Raw genomic sequence first — 21,512 nt, 5'->3', positions numbered from 1 at the left:
GTGGCCCTGCCCTTTGGCCCCCAGCCGTAGGGAGAGTCCTGGAGCATCCTGCAGGGAGGGCCAGGAATGGTTCACAGCCATCTCAGTTCCGGCATCAGTCACCTGGAAGGGACCCCCAGGGGTGTCAAGTCCACACAGGCACACTGAGACCCAGACAGAGACAAGGGCTCAGCCAGATCTCCCGGTAACACAGAGGGCAAGGCCCAAATGGGAACTCAGAACCCCGGTTAGAGCAAGAAGGGGCCAACTCCCTGCCATCCTTACCTGTCTCCTCAGTGTCGTTTCTGGTATATATATATATATTTTTTTTTTTTTTTAAACATTTATTTGATAGAGATCCAAGCAGGCAGAGAGGCAGGCAGAGAGAGAGGGGGAAGCAGGCTCCCCGCCGAGCAGAGAGCCCGATGCAGGGCTCGATCCCAGGATCCCGGGATCATGACCTGAGCCGAAGGCAGAGGCTTTAACCCACTGAGCCACCCAGGCGCCCCTCTAATATATATTTTTCAAGACTTTATTTATTTGAGAGAGAGAGAGAGAGAGTGAGCAGGAAGAGAGGGAGATGGAGAAGCAGACTCCCTACTGAGCAGGGAGTCCCTTGCATGGCTCCATCCCAAGACCCCAGGATCATGACCTGAGCCGAAGGCAGACCCTTAACCAACTGAGCCACCCAGGGAGCCCCTCCTTAGTGTCATTTGATTTCCAGCATTTCCAGCCCTGACTGCTAGAGCAGGTTTTGAGTTCAAATTGCTATCCTTGCTAGACATAGGCTGTGTGACCTTGAGCAAGTCACTTAGCTTTTCTAAACCTGTTTTCTTAGCTGTAAAATGGGGATAATAGGCTTATTTCACAGAACTGGTGCTATTTCCATTAAAGAAGACTGCATCCATGGAAACATCTAGCCAGTGTCTGGCACCTAGTGGGAGCCCAAGAAGTTTTAGCCACTCCTGCCTCATCTGGATCCCTAAAATGTGAAGAGGGCTCCACAAGAATTCTCCTTATGTATCCTGTAGGGGTCCCAGCTTATGGCAGGACATCGAATTCTAAGAGAGAGAGGCCATTCTAGAGGTCAGAGCCAGGGAAGCCCATTGCTCCTTGGCTAGGTGACCTCCATCCCCTGACCTTATCTGGAATCCATTCATCTGTTCATCCATCCTACTTACCCAAACACCCCACAATCATCTACTTTCCACCCATCCATTCAGCTATCAGTCCACCCCTTCATCCATCCATCCACCCAGCTACCTGCCCCCCCCATCCATCCACCTACCCACCCACCCATCTATCCATTCGTTTATTCACTCCTTCACTAATACCTGCAAACTTCATTCATTTATTTGGCTCTGTGCAAGACCCATGCCAGCCCCTGAGGAGGAGAAGGTGCCCAGATCCAAGTCCTGGGAAACCCAGGAATTCAAGTCTAGTAGGGAGACAGGCAGACTTTGGGCTCAACCATATGGTAAGCGCCCCTATAAAGGGAGGACCAGTGTGTTTCCACTGGGGAGGATGAGGACTTCTGTCTAAGAGGGAACATTTGAGGGGATCTTCCAAGGTTGAGACGGCATTCAGCATGTAGAGGAGCAAGGGGTAAAAGGGTCAATGCAAATGGCCCAGCGTGTGCACAGGGAGAGGGAGAGTACTTCCTCAGTACAAATGCTGAGCCTCCTCCCGGCCTCAGAGAGCTGGGTTGGGTTGAGGAGCTCCCTGGGCTGTGACTCCTCCTACCCGCCATCATCTATCCTGCCTTGGGCCTCTGGCAGCCATTGGTTGTCCCAAAGATGCCCGAAGAGCTGGGGGAACCAGGCCATGGAAAAACGTGTGTGTGTGTGTGTGTGTGTGTGTGTGTGCGCGCGCGCGCGCGTGTGCGTGTGTGTGTGTGTGATATTTCACTGCCCAGTCTCAGATCAGATCAGCCTCCTTCCTGCTCACAACCCTGTTTCGTGGGCACCACCCACCCCTCACTCTCCATGTCCATCTCCCTGCGTGCTGCTGGTCAGGAGGATTAGCATGTTAGTGTGGGAGGACTACAGAGGGGGCCTAATGTGATCAGTGACTTCAGGTAGGCACACCAGGAAGCCACAGTTTCTGGCTGGGTGATTATCAGCACTCCAGATATGACCTTGGATCTTATCAGAAGCCCATCTGGGTAGGGAGCGGATGCATTCCTGAGGACACAGGAGGGAGGCAGGCAGTGGGAGGGACATCAAGATCCACTGATAAGCTGAAGGACAGTGGTAAGGACACGAGGAAGCAGCTGCCGCGTGTTCTACGCCACCCGCTCCTGGAAGAATTTTGCCTCTTAAACATGGGATGTTCCAGACAGGATATGTGGACAAGAGCGTGTGACAGCTGTGTGTGACATCTGAGATCTCCAGCTCTGGCTGTTGGAGTCAGCTGGTGTTCACACAGCTGTAGGCACGGACATAAGCCTGGTCAGTTTTCCTTTCCCCATCTTGGCTGGGTGGGAGGTGTGACCCCTCCCTGAACATTACCTTTTTTGAGACAGTGTTATAGCATTATGACTCAAGACAGATTTCTCAAAATCCCTTGAATAAGTAAACTTGAGCTTCCTTTGTCTCTTAAAACTTTTCCCTTTTTTTTTGGTAGGAAAGAAAAGAATGAAAAGGCACATAGGGATTTAAAAGAAACACGAAGAATCGATCTTAGGAATGTTTGGTTGATTTATAGGCGCTTCTCTGGGGGGTAAACAATTTGTTTACCACGAGGAGCTGTCCAGCTCTGAACTTACTACACGTGACAGTGAAAAGCCATCGTGGCAGGCAGAAACCACGGCCGGCCTGGTACAACCAACATTAAAAACAGCCAGGAAAGTGTAGGGATGAAGGTGGGGTTTGTTTTTTATTGTAAAAGAAAAAGTAATTCTCAGGAATCTTAACAGAGAAAAGGCGTATCTCACCCCCCAGAGAATAGACACGAGGACACAAAACGACAGGGGTTCTGACACCGGGGCTGTCCCATCTCCTCATAGAGCAGAGATGGGAAGGGGACAGTTGAAGCCTACAAGGGCTTCTGCAAAGACAAAGGCTCAGAAGCACTACAGATAGGATTAAAAGCTAAGCTTCTTTCTTTTGCTTCTTGAAAAATGTTAATGTATCAGAAGACCCGCATTAGCGACATGCTGGAAAACATTCCCAGGAGCTCCTTGTCAGTACCACGCTCAGGTCGACCAGCTAACTCTTCTTACTAAACCTCCACATGTACATGTGTGTCTTTTAAACCAAAGCCACAGGACTCAGGTGACTGCCTCTTCTACAACGCGCTTCCACCTGTTACCTGACGGGTATCCACCTCCCTGCCCCCCACCAAGGGTGGGCAGAGCACAGAGGACCCCGAAGTGGCAACAAGGGAATAACAGCCCCAGATCGCCAGCTTTGCCAGCCCTGCCTCGCTCACCCGCACTCAACAGGAGAACCTTATGTCCAACCGGACTATTATGCACCCCATATCTGGCTCCCAGCAACTGCTGTGTTTTTCCTCCTTTAGGAAAAAAAACAAAAAACACATATCTGCACACCCATATATATAATTTTCTACATTTAAATATGAAAATACTACCCTGCTTTGTGTTATAAATGGAGGACCAAGCAGTAAGGACTTTTTCTTTTAAGAATGGGGTCATCCCGGGACGCCTGGGTGGCTCAGTTGGTTAAGCAGCTGCCTTCGGCTCAGGTCATGATCCCAGCGTCCTGGGATCGAGTCCCACATCAGGCTCCTTGCTTGGCGGGGAGCCTGCTTCTCCCTCTGTCTCTGCCTGCCATTCTGTCTGCCTGTGCTTGCTCTCTCTCCCTCTCTCTCTGACAAATTAAAAAAGAAAGAAAAAAAAAAAAAAAGAATGGGGTCATCCCTTCCTCACGACGCTCTTGTCTCCGGGGAAGGGCCATTTTGCCCCAGGTGAGGGAAGGTGTACCAGGAGGATGGGGGGAGGGGCATTTCCTGCTTGGTTCTCTCCTAAGTCTCACTTTTATTTTTTTTAAGTTTTATTTATTTATTTGAGAGAGAGAGAGCAGGATCGGGGGAGAGGGAGAAGGAGCAGGGAGCCCGATGTGGGGCTCGATTCCAGGACCCTGGGATCAGGATCTGAGCTGAAGGCAGATGCTTAACCCACTGACCCACCCAGGCGCCCCTCATAAGTCTCCCTTTTATTTTTTTTAATTTTTTATTTTTTATTAACATATAATGTATTATTAGCCCTAGAGGTACAGGTCTGTGAATCGCCAGGTTTATACACTTCACAGCACTCACCATAGCACATACCTTCCCCAGTATCCATAACCCAACCACCCTCTTCCTACCCCCTTCCCCCTGGCAACCCTCAGTTTGTTCTGTGAGATGAAGAGTCTCTTATGGTTTGTCTCCCTCACGGTCCCATCTTGTTTCATTTATTCTTTTCCTATGCCCCAAACCTCCCACGTTGCCTCTCAACTTCCTCCTATCAGGGAGATCATATTGATGAGGGAGCAGGAGGCTGGCTGAGGACAAAGCAAAAGCTGGCACCTTGCACCCCCTCTCCACCCGCTCCCCTCCCCTCGGTAATATGTGTCACATTCCTCAGGCACCCCTGACTGCACTAAAAGAAAAACAAATAGTTAACCTGCAGAGATCACAATCCTGCAAGGCAGGAGTCTCCCTTGGTTTACAAATGTCCTTGAGATTTACAACAGAGAAATTACCTTATCAATAGCCCAATTTCCAGAGGCACAGAACTCAGTTCCTCAAGCCCTAATGTCGCCCTCCCCTCCATAAACAAAACTGAAGGAGGCTGAGGTAGAAGGAAAAGTAAATAAAGTTAAATTTCTTCTAAACCTAAATCTCACTAACAAGGATGCTTGATAACAGGAATGTGACATTCCGCCAGGAGACTCCCAATTGTCTTTATGTTATTGCCTCATTAGAGGGAAAACGGCTTTGGCTTGATAGTAACCAGGCCTTCAATATCCTGACAGTCTTCTTTACCCCATAGCCCTTCTAAACACCCCCTTTGTCCTCACCTACCCAACTCCTGTGTATATAATCAGCCACTCCTCTCATCCCCCGGGCAGCATCTCTGTCTGCCCAAGGGTCCTGTCCCTGTGCTCTAATAAACCACCTTTTTGCACCAAAGACATCTTAAGAATTCTTTCTCAGCCGTCACCCCACCGAACCTCACCTAGGTTCAAGAACTTCATCAGTATGATAATTGTCTTTCTCCAATTGACTTATTTCGCTCAGCATAATGCCCTCTAGTTCATCCACCTCATCGCAAATGGCAAGATTTCATTTCTTTTGATGGCTGCATAGTATTCCATTATATATATATACCACTTCTTCTCTATCCATTCATCTGTTGATGGACATCTAGGTTCTTTCCATAGTTTGGCTGTTGTGGACATTGCTGCTATAAACATTCGGGTGCACGTACCCCTTTGGATCACTACATTTGTATCTTTAGGGTAAATACCCAGTAGTGTAATTGCTGGGTCGTAGGGTAGCTCTATTTTCAACTTTTATTTTTTTAAAGATTTATTTATTTATTTGACAGACAGAAATCACAAGGAGGCAGAGAGGCAGGCAGAGAGAGGAGGAAGCAGGCTCCCCGCTGAGCAGAGAGCCCGACGCAGGACTCGATCCCAGGACGCTGAGATCATGACCTGAGCAGAAGGCAGAGGCTTTAACCCACTGAGCCACCCAGGCTATTTTCAACTTTTTGAGGAATTTTCCTTCTTTTTTTTTTTTTTTTTTTTTTTTTTTTTTTTTTAAAGATTTTATTTATTTATTTGACAGAGAGAGATCACAAGTAGACGGAGAGGCAGGCAGAGAGAGAGAGAGAGGGAGGGAAGCAGGCTCCCTGCTGAGCAGAGAGCCCGATGCGGGACTCGATCCCAGGACCCTGAGATCATGACCTGAGCCGAAGGCAGCGGCTTAACCCACTGAGCCACCCAGGTGCCCCGCTGTTTTCTTTTTTTAATATTTTATTTATTTATTTGACAGACAGAGATCACTAGTAGGCAGAGAAGTAGGCAGAGAGAGAGGAGGAAGCAGGCTCCCTGCAGAGCAGAGAGCCCAATGCAGGGCTCGATCCGAGGACCCCGAGATCATGACCTGAGCTAAAGGCAGAGGCTTTAACCCACTGAGCCACTCAGGTGCCCCATCCGTGCTGTTTTCCAGAGTGGTTGCTCCAGCTCACAGTCCCACCAACAGTGTAAGAGGGTTCCCCTTTCTCTGCATCCTCTCCAGCATCTGTCATTTCCTGACTTGTTAATTTTAGCCATTTTGATAAATCTCCCTTTTAATATAAAGTTGGTTATAGGGGCCCCTGACTGAATGGAAACAGTGGTGTGTCTCCCTACCCCTCCCTGCTAACGTATTAGACTGCTTCGGTGACAGGGGAGGAAAGGGGTGGGGGCTGTAAGAAGATTAAGAACTTGACCCTGGTGAAAGAAAGCAAGAGATATTACCTGGGCATGAGGGATAAAAGCGACCTTGATATTCCACCCTTTGAGTTACAGCTATTAGGAGAGCCAAGAAGGGGCAAACATGGAGGCAGGATGGAGAACTAGGAGGGGTTTGATGACTACAAGTCTAGTCCACTTCGTTTTTGTTCTGGAAGGGTTTATCGCCAGTTTTGCTGAGAAGACACGTGTCGGTGAGGGCTCTTGTCACCAGAAAGGGGTCGCGGTTGGCAGGGGTCTTCTCCTGACCAACAGTCCAGGTAACGCTGATGCTAGCCCCCAGCTGGCCACGCCGGCGGAAAAGTCAAAGATGTTGGACATTTCACGAAATCCAGTCCGGTGCCAGGCATTATCCAGGTTCCCCTTGGGACTGTAGGCTCTGATGTCGTACTGGTGTCGCTTGCTCTGTTTCTCGATGGACTCCTCAATGTACTTCCGAACATTCTCTTCTCGCGTGGCCTTGGCACCGAAGTTGGCATAGACATCCCGGTTCCTGGGAATGGGCCCAGGATCCAAGGTTGCTATCACTGCAAAGTCTTCACCTACATGATGCAAGATGAAAGAGGCCACCCTGAGATGATCTTCCGCGTCGATTCCTTCTCTGGGTCCTGTCTGGACTTCCCACTGGACGGGCATAATCTCAGCATTTGTCCCAGCAATCCCCATGCTGGCGTACAAGCAGGCCTGGTAGTGAGTCCCCAAGACATCCCTGTCACAGGCTTTTTCTGCTCCCACGCCACAGCAGTATGGCCTTGGGGCCCTCCCTGAACATGTTGGATTGTGGTGCTGATGGAAACCACTTAAGGTAGCAAACTCATCTCCTTTTCTTTTCCCATTTTGCTCAGCGATCCCACTGATGGCAAGAGTTCTCGGGTCCCTCCAGGACCCCTGACCTACAGTGCCAGTTCTTCCCGCTTTCCCTGTCCTCCCTCCAGCCCAGCCCCTTGCAAAGCCTCTCCACCCGCCTACTCCTCTCTGTCTTGGCCACCTCCACTGGGAAAAAATCCTGTCCCTCTGCCCACTCTGCACCTGTACCCTTGACCCTGAATGGGCCTGCCGGGTCACAGGACCTCCCTGGTCTCACTTTAAGTTTATGATCCCTAACCTCAAGCCAGCCCTCAGCACTGCCCAGCAACCCCACGGTCTTTGCCTGGTCCCGGCCTTCTCACTCTTCCTCGCTCCTAGAGGGCAATTTCACCATCAGTCTGCTGTTCCGGCTTTCTGGAATGCTGTTCCCCCAGCCATCTTCCGGGCTCCTCCCTCAGGTCCCCCACATCTTTGCTGCAGTGTCGCTTCTTCATGAGACCGTCCCTGGTCCCTGGGCCCCCTCTGACATCCACCCCACCTTGGTTCTCTGGTCCTGAATTCTCACCACCCCAGAAGAGGTTCCAGGTCTGGTCGGTGTCAGCCTCAAGGGCAACATTCCAGTGATAAACGTTTCAATCCCCCTTAGGATTATGGGGCTTTGAGAAAAATTGTTCTGGAAGATATTGACCAATTTTTATCTAACTTTGCAATCTTATTTCAGGATTCCTTCTGTTTTCTCCATATAATAGAGAGAGAGAGAATGAGAGAAAGAGATTTCTTGATTGGATTGCTTTCTCATAACCTCCTTTAAACTGGTTCTGTCATCTTACTGTCGCCATCAACTTCCTCACAGAACTGAAGCATGCTCCCTGTCTAGTTGTATGGGAATTTTATCTCTCTCTCTCTCTCTCTGCTTCAGTGGGAAGTCAGGTAGCCAGCTGCCGCCCAGGGTAGGATGGTCCCATGGGGGAAGGGTGTGAGGACTCAGGAGTGTGACAGGTGTTGGGTTTTGGACCCTCAGGGAGCTCCCACTAGCAGTCCCCATCCCTGCACTTGACTTGACTTACAAAGGGGAAGAGATTTATCCAGAGTCTCAAGGCAGCCACAGGCTCTGACCGCTGCTCCCTAGTCTCTTTCTGCCTTTTGGAGTTAGACCAGGGGACTCCAACCTTGGGGGAGAGGGGCGTGGCCCCCTTCCAGTCCTACCCCAGCGCTTATCACTGGGACGTTGCCCTTGAGGCTGACACCGACCAGACCTGGAACCTCTTCTGGGGTGGTGGGTGTTCAGGACCAGAGGAGTAAGGTTGGCGGGGGGGAATGTCCGAGGGGGCCCAGGGACCAAGCTCATTTTGGAGAAGTTGACCTCCCACCTATCTGATTTCCAAGGGCCCACAAACAGGCGGTGAGTGGCGGCTCAGCTTCAGACAAGTTTATTACTGTGACCTGGAGAGGAGCTGCTGGCGTGGCTCCCCGGGGAAGTATCTAGTCTCCAGCCTTGGGCCCGGCCAGGGCTGATGTTGGTGTCTGTGGGTCATGGGAGCCCCAGGCTACAGGATGAACAGTGCTACCTTCCGGGAGCTGGGCTGCTACAGGCTCGGGGAGCTGAGTGAGCGGCCGGGGAAGGCGTGTCCTTCCTCCCTATGGGCAGCAGTGGGGCTGCCCCTGCACCTGGAACAGTGCCACCCCCTGGATGGCCTGGGCATCCTCCTGGATGGCCTGGGCTCCCTCCGCGACAGCCTTCACCTCCTCCTGGAGGGCCTTTGCTTCCTTCCTTAGGCTCTCATATGACAAGGTTGGCTGGAACAGAAGGTTGTAGCGCCCAGAGGTGGGTAGCGACCCCAGGCAGGACTGTGGGAGGTGCCCTAGCAGGGCTGGGAGGCAGGGAGGAGGAGGCCTGGGCAGAGCACCTTACCAGGTTTTGCAGCTTTTCCCCCAGGGCTCGGTTGTCTGCTTGGATAGTGCTCAGTGACTCCCAAAGTCTAGAATTGAAAAATATCCATTCAGCCCACAGGCTCTTGTCCAAAGCAGCGTCCTCCAGCCCCGGCTCCCATCTCCTGTGTGAGCTGTGTGGCCTGGAGCAGCTGCCTGGGAACAGGGTTTCATTGGAGCCCAGTCTTCTTGTCGTGGCAAAGCCACAGGCAGGGAGGGAACTGTTCTTCCCAAGTGGCTGGCAGCAGCAGACGCAGACGGGGATGACCTTTTTTCTCTTCTTTAGCAAGGGAAGGACCGGCCGCTCTAGGGAGTGGGCTAGCCATCCCACCCTGTCGGGCTGCAGTGGGGACAGTGACAGAATTCTCTGTGGTTCCAGGTTAGCAAGAGGGTCAAGCCTGGAACCAGTCCTGCTTGAGTGCTCCGGGTGTGAACGAAAGTGCTGACCACCCAGATCCACGCTCTGGGATCCCCCGTGCAGCCCCGAGGGACTGTGTCCCACTGCCCCACCCCGAGACCAGACCACCCCACGCCTGCTGCTTCACAGACCAAACTTCCCCATCTGGTTCTTGGGCAATTAAAGGAGGGGGGTCCCTTAGAGGCAGCCAGAGACCGCTTGCAGACCAGGTGTGCGAGCACACAGTCGACTGATGGGGAAGAGCTGCGGCCCCCAAGGCTGTGGGGCAGGTTCCGCTCACACAGGAGGACACTGATGCTCGGGAGGGAAGGGACCTGCTGGCCAGTGAGGAGGTCATCCAGAGCAGAATGGTGAGAAGGCAAGGGAAGGAGGGAAGGAGGGAAGGAGGAGGGTGAAGGGAAGATGCAAACCCAGGGCCACCAAGCCCCAGGACCTGACCTCAGTGGGGAAAAACTCTGTCACCCCTATCTGCCCCCACCTGTCCCCACCCAGCTCACCTCCTGCAATCACTCTGCAAATGGCTGATTTCCTTTGAGGTCCGCCGGGGGCCCCAGTCTTCCTTGTCCAGGAACTGGCACTCTTGGTTCTCTAAGACCCTGGGACGAGTGCACAGAGAGGGTGGGACCAGAGAGTCTAGAGGTTGGGGGAGGGTGGGCTGGGCAGATTGGGGAAGGGGTGGAGGCAGCCCCAGGCCCAGGGCCCATGCACGGGTCTTCCCTCTGCCCACCCCAGGCTGAGTCCTGGCCCGGGTCTGAATGTTAGCAGAGGGAAGCCCCCTCCGCCTCCCCGCCCTGCACACACACATACGCAGCCTTACTCTTCAGGTTCCTTGGACTCCGTGGGCTCCGCTGTGCTCAGGAGGGTAAACAGGAAGGTCACAGTGGGTTCTGGCTGCAGGTCTAACTTTTGCTCTGAAGAGGATGGCTTTGGCAGAGAAGGTGCCATGGTGACGGCACAGCATGAGGCTGGTAGCATGGGGGATGTCCCCCTCCCTGCCGCCCCTGCTCTCTGCCTTGGGGAGCCCCGGGGCTTCCTATCACCTCTAAGCCTGGCTCCCCGGAGACCTGAGGGTCTTCTGGCTTTGGCTTCTCCGCAGGCTGTACTTCCAGCTTTACCACCGGCTTAGAGTAGGCTTTTTGTCTGCCCCTGGGAGACTGAAGGACACAGAAGCACAGTTGGCAAGCCGCGTCCACCAGTCCTGCCGGTTTCCCTCTTGCCAGCCCCGTCTGGTTTCCTTGGGGCAGCCTCCACGACCAGTTCTGTCCAGCAAACCAGACCCCTCAAAATTGGGGTTACCACATTTAGCAAGGAAAATACAAGGACACACGGTGCGATCTGAATTTCAGACGAAAAGCAAGCAATTTTAAAAAATTTAAGCGTGGGACACCTGGGTGGTTCAGTGGGTTAAGGTTCTGCCTTCGGCTCAGGTCATGATCTCGGGGTCCTGGGATCGAGCCCCGCATCAGGCTTTCTGCTCAGCAGGGAACCTGCTTCCCCTCCCTCTCTGCCTGCCTCTCTGCCTGCTTTACTTGTGATATCTCTGTCTCTCTGTGTCAAATAAATAAATAAAATCTTAAAAAAAAAAAGGTTTAAGTATGCCATGCAATGTTTGGGCAGTACTTATACTAAACAAAAGATTCATTATTTGTGTGAAATTCAAATTTCGCTAGGTGGCCCGTGTGTTAGGTGGCAACACACCACACGTTGACAATATTTCATGAACTGAATCCCCGCAAATGCAAATTATCGGGTGTGGGGGCGCGAGGGGCACCCTATTGAAAGGAATCCTATAGAAGCTTGTAAAATGTAGAGAATCCCTCCCATTTTGGGTGTAGAAATTATCTATCAATGGGACGCGGAGAGGCAAAGAGTGTGCCATTCCAGCCCCTGCGTTATGAGTACCCTCGTTCGTAATCCCCTTAATATTTCGCTGTCCCTGAACAACGGTCTGAGCAGACCGCCCAGGAGCCTCACTTCCCAGCACCAGCTGGAACTTTACCCAGCTCCACACTCTCGCCTATGCTGTTCTTCCCTCTCCTGTTCCCTCCCCGCTCTGCAATCTGAACCAGACCCGCTCTTTTCTCTACTGAGCAAATGTGCCTCCCCTGGGACCCCCTTCCCCTCGGATCCCGGATCCCGTGGATAGGTTCTCATGGAGCCAGAGCTGGGTTGAGCCTGAGGATGCGTCTGTCTCTACAAGGCAGTGTTAGATGTCCCCCGGAGCAGGCTTGAAATAGCAGCTCCTCCCCAAGTGACAGAAGGTCGCAAGTCAAGAGATGGAATCATCACCATTTTTCACTCCCAGATCTTCCAGAAGAATCTTGTACATCTGCGGGCCTTGCGACGTGGAAGACAATCCAATCCCATGGCAGATAGTGACCTCAGATGTGGCCTTCACACAGAGCTTCCATGTGGGCTTTTGATAGGCCCGCGGGTTGGGGCAGGGATCCCACATCATGTGCTCCCCGCAGTATGTCGGTTGAGCCTTTCCAGATGGCCTAAAATTTTTTAATTCTTGTCCGCATGATGGTAACAGGATCTTTTTTTAAAAAAGATTTTATTTATTTATTTGACAGACAGAGATCACAAGTAGGCAGAAAGAGAGAAAGAAACAGGCTCCCTCCTGAGCAGAGAGCCTGATGTGGGGCTCGATCCCTGGGATCATGACCTGAACTGAAGACAGAGGCTTTAACCCACTGAGCCACCCAGGTGCCCCAATGGTAACAGGATCTTAGTGGCCAGCAATACCCTGCTGGGAAAGGGGTGTTGCCTAATTCTGGGGACTCACTGAGCTCCAAGGTAATACCAGTGCTCGCATCACCATGTTTGATTTGTCCCGAGGGCAATCTGCCAGTTGTGTAACGAGATCCATGAAACTAACCAGGACCTTTGCCCCTGGTAACATCACTTTGGTAACTAGGCCTAAAGACACAACTCCAAGGGCGCCTGGGTGGCTCAGTCGGTTAAGTGCCTGTCTGCTCAGCAGGGAGCCTGCTTCCCCGTATCTCTCTGCCTGCCTCTCTGCCTACTTGTGATATCTCCCTCCCTCTGTCAAAAAAATAAATAAAATCTTAAAAAAAAAAAAAATTTACACAGAGGCCAATTTACACCAAGAAGAAAAACCAGAAGCATCCTGAAGGGGCCAATATATAAGACGAGGTCAGTAAAGAATGGCATGAACACGATCGTACACCATTCACTCTGCGGTAAAAGGTTGACCAAATGCCGTCCGGGGGACACACCTCGGCAGGGTCCTGAGAATACACAGATAGGTGATTGGGACCCAGTTCTGCCCAGGAGAAGCTCCCGGGGCTGGGGGAGGCCCTAGGTTCCCAGGTGACCCCAGCGCAGGGAGATGGGCCCTAACAGAAGCCGTACAGATAGCCCTGGCCACGAAAGAAGGGAACCACACATTTGGCTCAGAGCTCTGGAGACCACCACGAAAGGGGTCCTGGAGCATCAAGAAGTAGGGGACCCTGCAAGAGGAGAGCAATCCGAAGGAGGGAGCAGTTTGGGGCAGGCTCGTGCCCAAGGGCACTCCCGCTGGGACAGCGTGAGGGGGCCTGGGCCGTGGCCCCCAGGTGACAAGAAGGCACAGGAAACCTTTGTGGCTGTGTGGGTTGTTTGGGCCGTAACTGGGACAAGGAGACACTGGGGCCGGGAAGCCGAAGGTCGTGCAGAAGGAGAGAGGCAAGTACAAGCTACCCCATGTGACCAGAGTCTGCACGGCGGTTACCAGGGAACGCGTGCAGGAGATGCCGACACCACAAAAGGAAGCCTCACGATGATCTGTACGAATATCTCTTCAAGATCCTGCTTTCCATTCTTCTGGGTGTTACACCCAGAAGTGGAATGGTATCGAAGGATTTTAAGCGGGAGAAGCGGGATCACATTTTGTCTTCTAGGAGACGCAGTCTGGCTGCCGTATAGACAGTTTGGAGAGGGGAGAGGTTAAAAGGAGAGATCTGCTAGGAAGCCGGTGCTGTCCAGTGGCTACGGGGGAGATAGATATTGAAGTTAGAACTGACAGGACGGAGTGAGGGAGAGGGTAGGGCTGCCCACGATCCCCGGGCTCCTGGCTTGTATGGCGAGGTCTGCTGGGGGAATGCGGAAGTCATAGGGAGCACAGGAAGAGGAGAGCTCGTGGATGATCTGAGTTTGAGAGGACTTCTGATTCAAAGGGTAGTTTTAGATTCTGGGTCAGAGCTCGGGAAGAAGGTATGGGATGGAGATCAAGACTGGCCATGAATGAACAGGAAGGCATCCCAGAGAGCCTGTCCTCATCTGGAGAGCCAGCAGGCTGGAAAGAGGGCCCCGGATTGAACCTGGGTGCCCTGAAATTTTAGGGGAAGTCAAGATAGAGGGCCCAGCAGTGCCATGGCACTGAAAGGGGCGAAAGGGGTGTTCTCAGCCAGGCAGAGTGTGGTGGAGACCGGAGCCTGTCACTTGGGTCATCATGGGGTTGCTGGTTGCTTCTGCCGGAGAAGGGAACAGGGTGGTGATGGCACTCACAGTAAGTGGGACAGAAGCAGAGAGCCACCGAACATTCTTTCAAACAGCTTAGCCCTAAAAGGAATAATGGTAGTAGTTAAAAACAGACGCTGGTCGACTTTTTGGTGGTTGTTTTTACCATAATGAACAGAAGACTGTTCGGGACTGAGCAAGGTCCGAGAGATGAGAACTGAATCAAAAGACAAAGTGGGAAATTGGTCTTGAGAGGAGAGGACTGCTCTCCTGGGAGCCGGGGGTAGAAGCGGGGGTTGGGGAGGCTGTAGGGAGAATTTGAAGCTTTCAAGAACTTAATCTGTTCTAAGGACTAGGAGGCAAGGACGAGAGTAACATGGTGGCAGGGATGCTAGTTTGTGGCACCTGCCGCAAGCTGCACATTCGTCTCTGGGCCTCCTTGAGCCCCTCCTTGGGCCGAGGGGGAGAATTCCCAGGAACCTAGATCTCTGACTAGCTCCCCGGGAGGCTCCGGGTGCCTAGCGCTGTAGAGCACCCAGGGCTGGGCCAGGGGGAGGAGCTGGCTTGCAGGGGAAGAGGGCTAGACCTTGTGGGGTTGGGGTCTCCAGGCAGAGTGAGGCTCTCAGCAGCCCCGCCCCAGGACCAGCGGCTTTCCTCCAGGGACAGGAGGGGCTGGGGCTCCCTGGAGGCCTCCTTTGCAAGCAGCCCTACCTTGGAGGAGCAGCTGGGACTGCACGGAAAAAACCCGATGTGAAGGCCAAGCAGTGATCACGGGGCTACTGGGGGCCAGGCTGGCGATCTCCCGTACAAGGGGACAACCCTGGTTGACACAGCCCAAAGAAGGGTTGACTTCCTGTACCTCCCACCTTCGCCTCTGCCTCCATAAAACAGTCTCAAATAGGCAGAAACTTTTTAATCAGGGTTTTTTTTTTTATTCAAACAACAACAGCAACACAGTTTTTCCCTACACCCCCCAGTCTTAATTGCTCAGGGACAGAGACAATTTGCCATGATGACATCAACTCCACACCACCTGGTGAGTCCTTACTCTGCAGGACTAAGACACTTCCCAGGAGCTCTGCCCCACCAGCCAGGGAGGACAAGAATTCTTTAGCTGTCCAGCTCAGGGGCATCTGGGCTGCCCTGGCAGTGGGGCTTGCTTGGGGCAGGGAGGTCTGGCAAATCACAAAGTGTTGAACAAGTAGCCCAGGGCTCCCAGGCCCTGCAAGGGCTTTTGTCAGCACCCTCCAGGTGTGGCCTGGAGTCTCAGGTCCCCTAACCAAGCATGAGTGCATCCTCCCCGATATTCTCCCCACCAGCCCTGACACGCTCCTCTCAGCCTCTACTGCCATGACCCTGGAAATGTCTAAACATGCACCAGCGAGCCGTAACTGCAAAGCTAGCAGGTCTAGCACAAGGGGGAGGAGCAAACAACCCTGTTTTCCCCTCTAAGGGGCAGGAGCCTCTGTGCACTTTGTTTTGTAATAGGTGTGTGTGACAAGTGGGGCACACCTCCCGCCACCACCCCTTTCCTGGCCCTGTGCAGGTGTCTGGTCCAGAGGCCTGGGCCTCAGTTTCTGGGACCTGACGGCCACACCGGGAAACGCACCGTCTTTACCCCAAGCAGCCTGTGTTCCTCCCGCCTGGCATTTAACCGAACATGTCAGCAGCAGGGCAGAGCGATTAAACACAGCATCTCTGAGCAAATATTTCTGGTCTGAGACCCAACCAAGGCTTCCCCACCTCCTTCAAAATGTAAAATTCTACAGTGCCCAGTGTCTTCTTCTCACAGGTTAAACTCTTCCCAACCCATGAATTCTCTCCTGGACCATCTACAGAATCTGAGAGCCTCTTTATGTAGATGGGCTTGTGGCTGGGAACCAGGCCACCGGGCCTCTGGGCTGGCGCAGAGCAGCTGCGTTTCCCAACCACAGCCCTGGTCCCCGCTCACCTGCAGTCCCGGCCCTTTCCCCTCCTCCGGCTGAGCCAACAGCTCCTACTCCCTAGTGTGCGGCCCAGCTGTAAAACGGCAAGACTCCACTGGGAGGCAGGGGGAGGCTGCAGGGGGGTCAGACCAGACACAGGACAGCAGAGCGTGGCCAGGCCCAGCGAGCCCCATTTCCTGAGACGGCTGTTGTCACCGCCCCAGCCCCCTGAGGAACACAGGCCTCGCATAGTAGCCGCTTATGTACATGGAACAAGGCCAGAGGAGGGGACCCCAAGTGTCTTCTCCACAGGGAGGAGCTATGTACAGGGGAGGGGAGAGGATGGCCAGGGACTCCCCGACATCTCATTCAACCAGGAGATCAAACTGCTCAGCAGCTTCAAACTCCGCGTTCATGGCCGCGGCCCATTCATCCAGCTCCGATTTCTAGGGGGAGAGAAAAAGGGGCAGGTGAGGAGGACGGGGAAAGGGGGGGGGTGCTGGCCAGAGCACACGTACCCAGACCCTGCAGGCACTGAGCCCCAGGCTGGCCCAAGTCCTGGTGGCCTCCGGGCACATCTGGGGCAACAGTGGGGGAAAGCCCTGGCCCTCACTCACCAGAACCTCAGGCACCTTTCTCTTCTTGCGTTTCTCCTTCACGGCCGGCGGCGAGATTCCGGGCAGAGTCGTATCTGGGGCCCAGGGCTTCACAGGGACCCTGGGGGCTTCGGTTAACTTGGAACACACCACAGGCGAGACCTGGGCCAGGTCTTCTGACCCCAGCAGCCCCTCGAAACCAAAGCAAGACCGGCGGCCTGGGGTGGAGGTAGAGGCGGAGCCGAAGGTCTCCAGGCGGCTGTAGGATCGCCTGACCTTCTTAGACATTTCCAAGTCTCTGGCATCCAGCTCTCCTTCCCTGGAGCTGGACTCAGCATTCAGGGGGCAGAGCACTGGGGTGGTGGTGGGCGTGACAGGAATTCCACATGCCTTGAAGTGGTCCTCCTTTGCAGGCTCCTTGCTGGGAGGGTTGTTTTCCTTCTCCAAGAAAAAAGCAATCTGCACCGGGCCAGAAGAGAGAACACCTCCTTGTTAGTTAGCTGTAATACTTACTTCCAGAAAGGTCTGAGGAGATTCAGGGTGAAAAAACCCATAGGACATTTTCAAAAGGAAAACAGAAGACAGGTCAGGCACCAAGTCGGACCTTGAGACAGATTTGGGGACGGGAAGAAAAGAAGAATCTGTCCTCACTTCTGAGTCCACTTTGGTAATGCAAGACTTCTCACCACCAGATGTTACCAGCTCTGCCTCCCAACAAAAAACAACCAGAATTAGCCACCCCTACTGACCAAAGCCCCCATCACGTCATCTAGACCAGTTCGACAAGCTCCTGACACCTCTGCCTGCTTCCAGAGCTGGACCCTCTGGTCCATGTGTCACACAGCTAGCAATGGCTTTCCTAATACATCCATCTGGTCAACGAGTACCTCCCGGTCACCTGCCCAGTTCCGGGTACTTTCTCGGCACTGGGAGAATGGCCAGGAATAAAACAGAGAAAGCCCTGTCTCCATGGAGCTTCCATTCTGGCGGGGGCAAAACGGGTAATGAACAGGTAAAAGTCATGCAGCATGTTAGAAGTATTAAGTGCTTTGGAAAAAAACAGAACAGGAGGGGCGCCTGGGTGGCTCAGTGGGTTAAAGCCTCTGCCTTCAGCTCAGGTCGTGATCCCAGGGTCCTGGGATGGAGCCCCACATCGGGCTCTCTGCTCAGCAGGGAGCCTGCTTCCTCCTCTCTCTCTGCCTCCTCTCTGCCTACCTTGTGATCTCTCTGTCAAATAAACAAACAAAATCTTAAAAAAAAAAAAAAAGAAAAACAGAACAGGATAGCACTGGGGATGAGTTGGGATTTTAAGTAGGTCAAGGTCAATGTAGGCCCCACTGGGGAGCCGTGTGAGCTAGAACTTCAGGGAGGTGAGGGAGTGAGTCACATGGAGGCCAAGTATTGTAGACAGAGGGAACAGAGGTGCCAAAGTCCTGAGGTACAGGTGCACAGGGAAAGGTAAAGGAACAAGGCCAGGGTGGCTGAGAGAGAGAAGTGAGGAGAGGAACTGAAGATGGGGTTCGAGGTGATGGGGGCCACTAGAGGGCCGTCTGTAGGACGTTGGAAGGGGAGGGCCATGGAAACCCTTGCTCTGAGACCCAGGGAGCCACGGCAAGGTTACGAACGGGAAAAAGCCTAATCTCATATGCTTATTAATCTCATAAGGGTGCCTGGGTGGCTCAGTCGTTAAGCGTCTGCCTTTGGCTCAGGTCATGATTCCAGGGTCCTGGGATCGAGCCCTGCCTTGGGCCAGAAGCCTGCTTCTCCCTCTTCCGCTCTCCCTGCTTGTGTTCCCTCTCTTGTTGTGTCTCCCTCAGTCAAATCAATAAATAGAATCATAAACAAAAAAAACCAAACAAACAAAAAAGAGGTTCACGTGTTTGCTCCTTAAAATTCCACTCTTGGCTCAAATACTGCTTCCTCAGAGAAGCCATTTCTTACCACAGAATAGGGACCAGCCCCGCTACTCCTGCTCTTTACTCCTGGCCCAACAACCTCTCTTATACACCGGTCACCTATCACCCCAACGAGAACACGAACTTCCTGGGAGCAGGGGTCTTCATCAGTCCGTTGGACCCGGCCTCCGGCCAGCACCTTCCGCAGAGCCCTGCGTGGAACAGGTGTTTGATACATTAATGGACCCCAAATGCAGCACTGAGCTTTCTGGCAGCCAAGACATGGTAGGAAACAGGACAAATGCGGTCACCCTTGGGGTCTAACAGAAGGAATAGCGTTGATTATTGAGAGAGACTCTTCCTGGCTACAAGCACAGGCAATCGGAGTCTTAGTAACGAGTCTGAGTAAAAGGGATGCTGCCCAAAATGGGGGTTAGCCCTGACGACCCCTTCCTCATCTCCGACAGTAAGCGCTCGCACAAGTTCTTGTTGCTTCTCTTGCTCCATCTCATCAATCTATCGTTTGACCCATAAGAATGAGTGACTACAAGGGAGGCACAAGTCGCTGCCCGTGGGACAACACACAGACATTCAGATGTGGAGAAGGCCTAAGGAGAACTACATGGAGAAATAAGACACAAGTGGTGTGTGTGACGGGGCACAAGTGGAAAGGGAAGCCTTCTGGAAGGTGTCCTTTCAGCACAGTACTGTGTGATGGGAAGGTCATGTGATGAGAGGAGGGACAGAGCACCACTCTGCCCTCACCTTACTTCAGGCCTCCGCCATCTCGCTGCAGGATTCCTGGCAAGCCTTCCTACCTGGTCTTGCGGTCCCTGGCAGGCTATTTCCACCTCTGTCTCCACCCAGACCCCAGAGAGATCTTTTCTTCCGAAACACTCAAGCATACCTTAGTGACTACCTAGCCCCAGGGCTAGCTGGTCTGGGTTACGTGCCTTCGTAGCATCTAGTACTTTTCTTACTGCAGTCCTTGGCATGCGGTTGTTATCACTTGTTCACCTTTTCCCCCACCCCTAAAAGGTAGCTAGCATTTCTCACTTATATTTTCAGGCACATGTTTTCTATTCACAAAACATGCTTAATTACTTCTGCTAAAACAGTAAAAATGCTGTACACGTATCTTACAACAACCTGTTCTCACAAATTGAGGAGACAGGACTAGACAGAAGTCAGCTCTCATAGGAAAACAGTGGGGGAACATCAGGACATCGAGACCTAAACGTATGAAATCCGCAAGGAAGTGAGCAAGACTGGCAATGCATGTGAGTCTCCAGAGGCAAACTGTTTCAAAATACAGATGCTTCCCGACCCAGTGACGGTTTCACTTAAGAAGTTTTTCAATGTTAGAGTGGAGCAAAACTGATAGGCATTCACTAGAAATCATACTTCGAATTTTGGTCTTTTCCCAGGCTGGTGATACGTGGTAAAATCCTCTCTTGTGATGCTGGCAATGGCAGGAAGCTGTGGCTCCCGGTCAGCCACGCTATCACGTGGGTAAACAACTGATAAATTTATACCCATTCCATTGCTCGCTTTCAGTACAGTATTCAAGAAAATAAAAGATATTCAACTCTTCGTTATGAACGGACTTTGTATTAGATAACTTGCCCATCTGCACGCGAACCTTGGTGTTCTGAACACATCAAAGGCATGCTAAGCCAAATTAAGATGTTTGATAGATTCGGCGTATTAAAGGGATTTTTGTTTTGTAATAGTTTCAACTTAGGATAGGTTTACCAGGATGTAACTCCAGTCCTAACTGGAGAAAGAGCTTTTTTTTTTTTTTTTTAAATGTTAGTCACCATACAGTACATCATTAGTATCCGATGTTGTGTTCCATGATTTACTGTTTGCAACTGACACCCAGTGCTCCATGCCACAGGTGCCCTCCTTAATACCCATCACCGGGCTAACCCATCCCCTCACCCCCTTCCCCTCAGTTTGCTTCTCGGAGTCCACAGTCTCTCATGGATGATCTCCCCCTCTGAACCCCTCTCTTCATTTCCCCTTCCTTCTCCCAGTGTCGTCTGTGCTATTTCTTATGTTCCATAAATGAGTGAAACCATATGATAATTGACTTTCTCTGCTTGACTTATGTCATTCAGCATAATCTCTGGAGGAAGATCTGTACCTCAAAACTGCTCCCTAGGCAGATGTGAGCAAGCCAGTATGTCCTGCCCCATCTCTAGGGTGCCCTGGATTCCGTTCCACTAAGCAGATAAAAATGAACTCACCCTTGGGCTCCTTCGAGGTGTGTGGACAGGCGGCACCTGTGGAGAAAGTAATAACTGATAACATAGCCAACCCCAATTTTGGCTCCCAACCCACAACCCTTCTCTCAGTCCTCACCTCTACAGAATGCGCTACGATCTTCTTTAAAACGATGGGCTTTCTGCCTGGAGCCGCATGGGGTGCCTAGAAAAGAGGAGTGAGTATGAGTTCCACATCAGCCCAGCGGCCTCCGGGGCAGAAACGAGGAAGCAGGGGCTCACCTTGGGCCAGATTTCAGGGAGGGTGCTCTGGAGATCAGGGCCTGATTTCCGCTGGGACCTCCGCAGAGACTGAGTAGGAGACGGGGCCCCCGGGCCTGGGAAGGGAAAAAAAGTTAGGAGGTAGGGGAAGACTCTAGGCCTCAGAGTCTGGAGAACAGGATCAGGAGTGAGCGAGAGACGGTTCCCAAACAAGCTGCTTCCCGGGGAGTGAGCCTCCTAGAGCGGTGTGGGGAGGGACTCCTCGCGGGACTCCGTCCCTCAAACGGCTCGGCCCCACGCTCCCGCGCGCCTTCCGCTCACCGGAGCGCTGGGCGGCTCCTCCGGACCGCGTTCGCCTCTCGGACATGTTAGCCTTGGTCTCAACCCTCGCCGCCGTCTCCACCGCCGGGGCTCGCGCCAACCCGGAGGGTCGACGGAGACCTAAACGTTCGAATTACCCGCCCTGCCTGGAGGAAGCGGAAGTGACGTAAGGCGGGCGGGCCGCTGTATTCCTCTCACCGCTCCTCGGGCTTCACGTCTAGC

The 21,512-nt window shown here is 52.7% G+C and overlaps 1 protein-coding gene, 1 long non-coding RNA gene and 1 pseudogene across 2 annotated transcripts; all 3 read right to left on the bottom strand.

Annotated features, from left to right (window-relative positions):
• Window positions 1-6,576: 6,576 nt before the first annotated feature.
• On the bottom strand, window positions 6,577-8,117 carry LOC111149495 (annotated as a pseudogene).
• Window positions 8,118-8,922: 805 nt separating this feature from the next.
• LOC111149446 lies at window positions 8,923-10,526 on the bottom strand. The gene is made up of 4 exons (XR_002640765.1): window positions 10,418-10,526; window positions 10,098-10,196; window positions 9,166-9,232; window positions 8,923-9,050 (listed from the first exon to the last, which is right to left on the bottom strand). It is a non-coding gene; the product is annotated as an uncharacterized LOC111149446 (long non-coding RNA).
• Window positions 10,527-14,990: 4,464 nt separating this feature from the next.
• LOC111149733 (cell division cycle associated 5) lies at window positions 14,991-21,440 on the bottom strand. The gene is made up of 6 exons (XM_022506976.1): window positions 21,291-21,440; window positions 20,991-21,085; window positions 20,848-20,913; window positions 20,733-20,768; window positions 16,607-17,044; window positions 14,991-16,435 (listed from the first exon to the last, which is right to left on the bottom strand). The coding sequence occupies exons 1-6, from the start codon at window positions 21,334-21,336 to the stop codon at window positions 16,355-16,357; spliced, it is 762 nt and encodes a 253-aa protein (XP_022362684.1). The 5' UTR covers window positions 21,337-21,440; the 3' UTR covers window positions 14,991-16,354.
• Between the last annotated feature and the right edge of the window lie 72 nt (window positions 21,441-21,512).

The sequence above is a fragment of the Enhydra lutris genome, unplaced genomic scaffold (assembly GCF_002288905.1).
Source record: "Enhydra lutris kenyoni isolate GAN:26980312 unplaced genomic scaffold, ASM228890v2 scaffoldscaffold22, whole genome shotgun sequence".
Taxonomy (NCBI): domain Eukaryota; kingdom Metazoa; phylum Chordata; class Mammalia; order Carnivora; family Mustelidae; genus Enhydra; species Enhydra lutris.
The sequence above is the reverse complement of the archived record's forward strand: the minus strand, read 5'-3'. Positions and strand labels throughout refer to the sequence as shown.

Coding starts and splice junctions, on each gene's coding strand:
- LOC111149733 (XM_022506976.1), bottom strand. CDS start 21,336: ATGTCCGAGAGGCGAACGCGGTCCGGAGGAGCCGCCCAGCGCTCCG. Junction 20,769..20,847: donor TCGTAGCGCATTCTGTAGAG/GTGAGGACTGAG, acceptor CTTTCTCCACAG/GTGCCGCCTGTCCACACACC. Junction 17,045..20,732: donor CACCTCGAAGGAGCCCAAGG/GTGAGTTCATTT, acceptor GGCCCGGTGCAG/ATTGCTTTTTTCTTGGAGAA.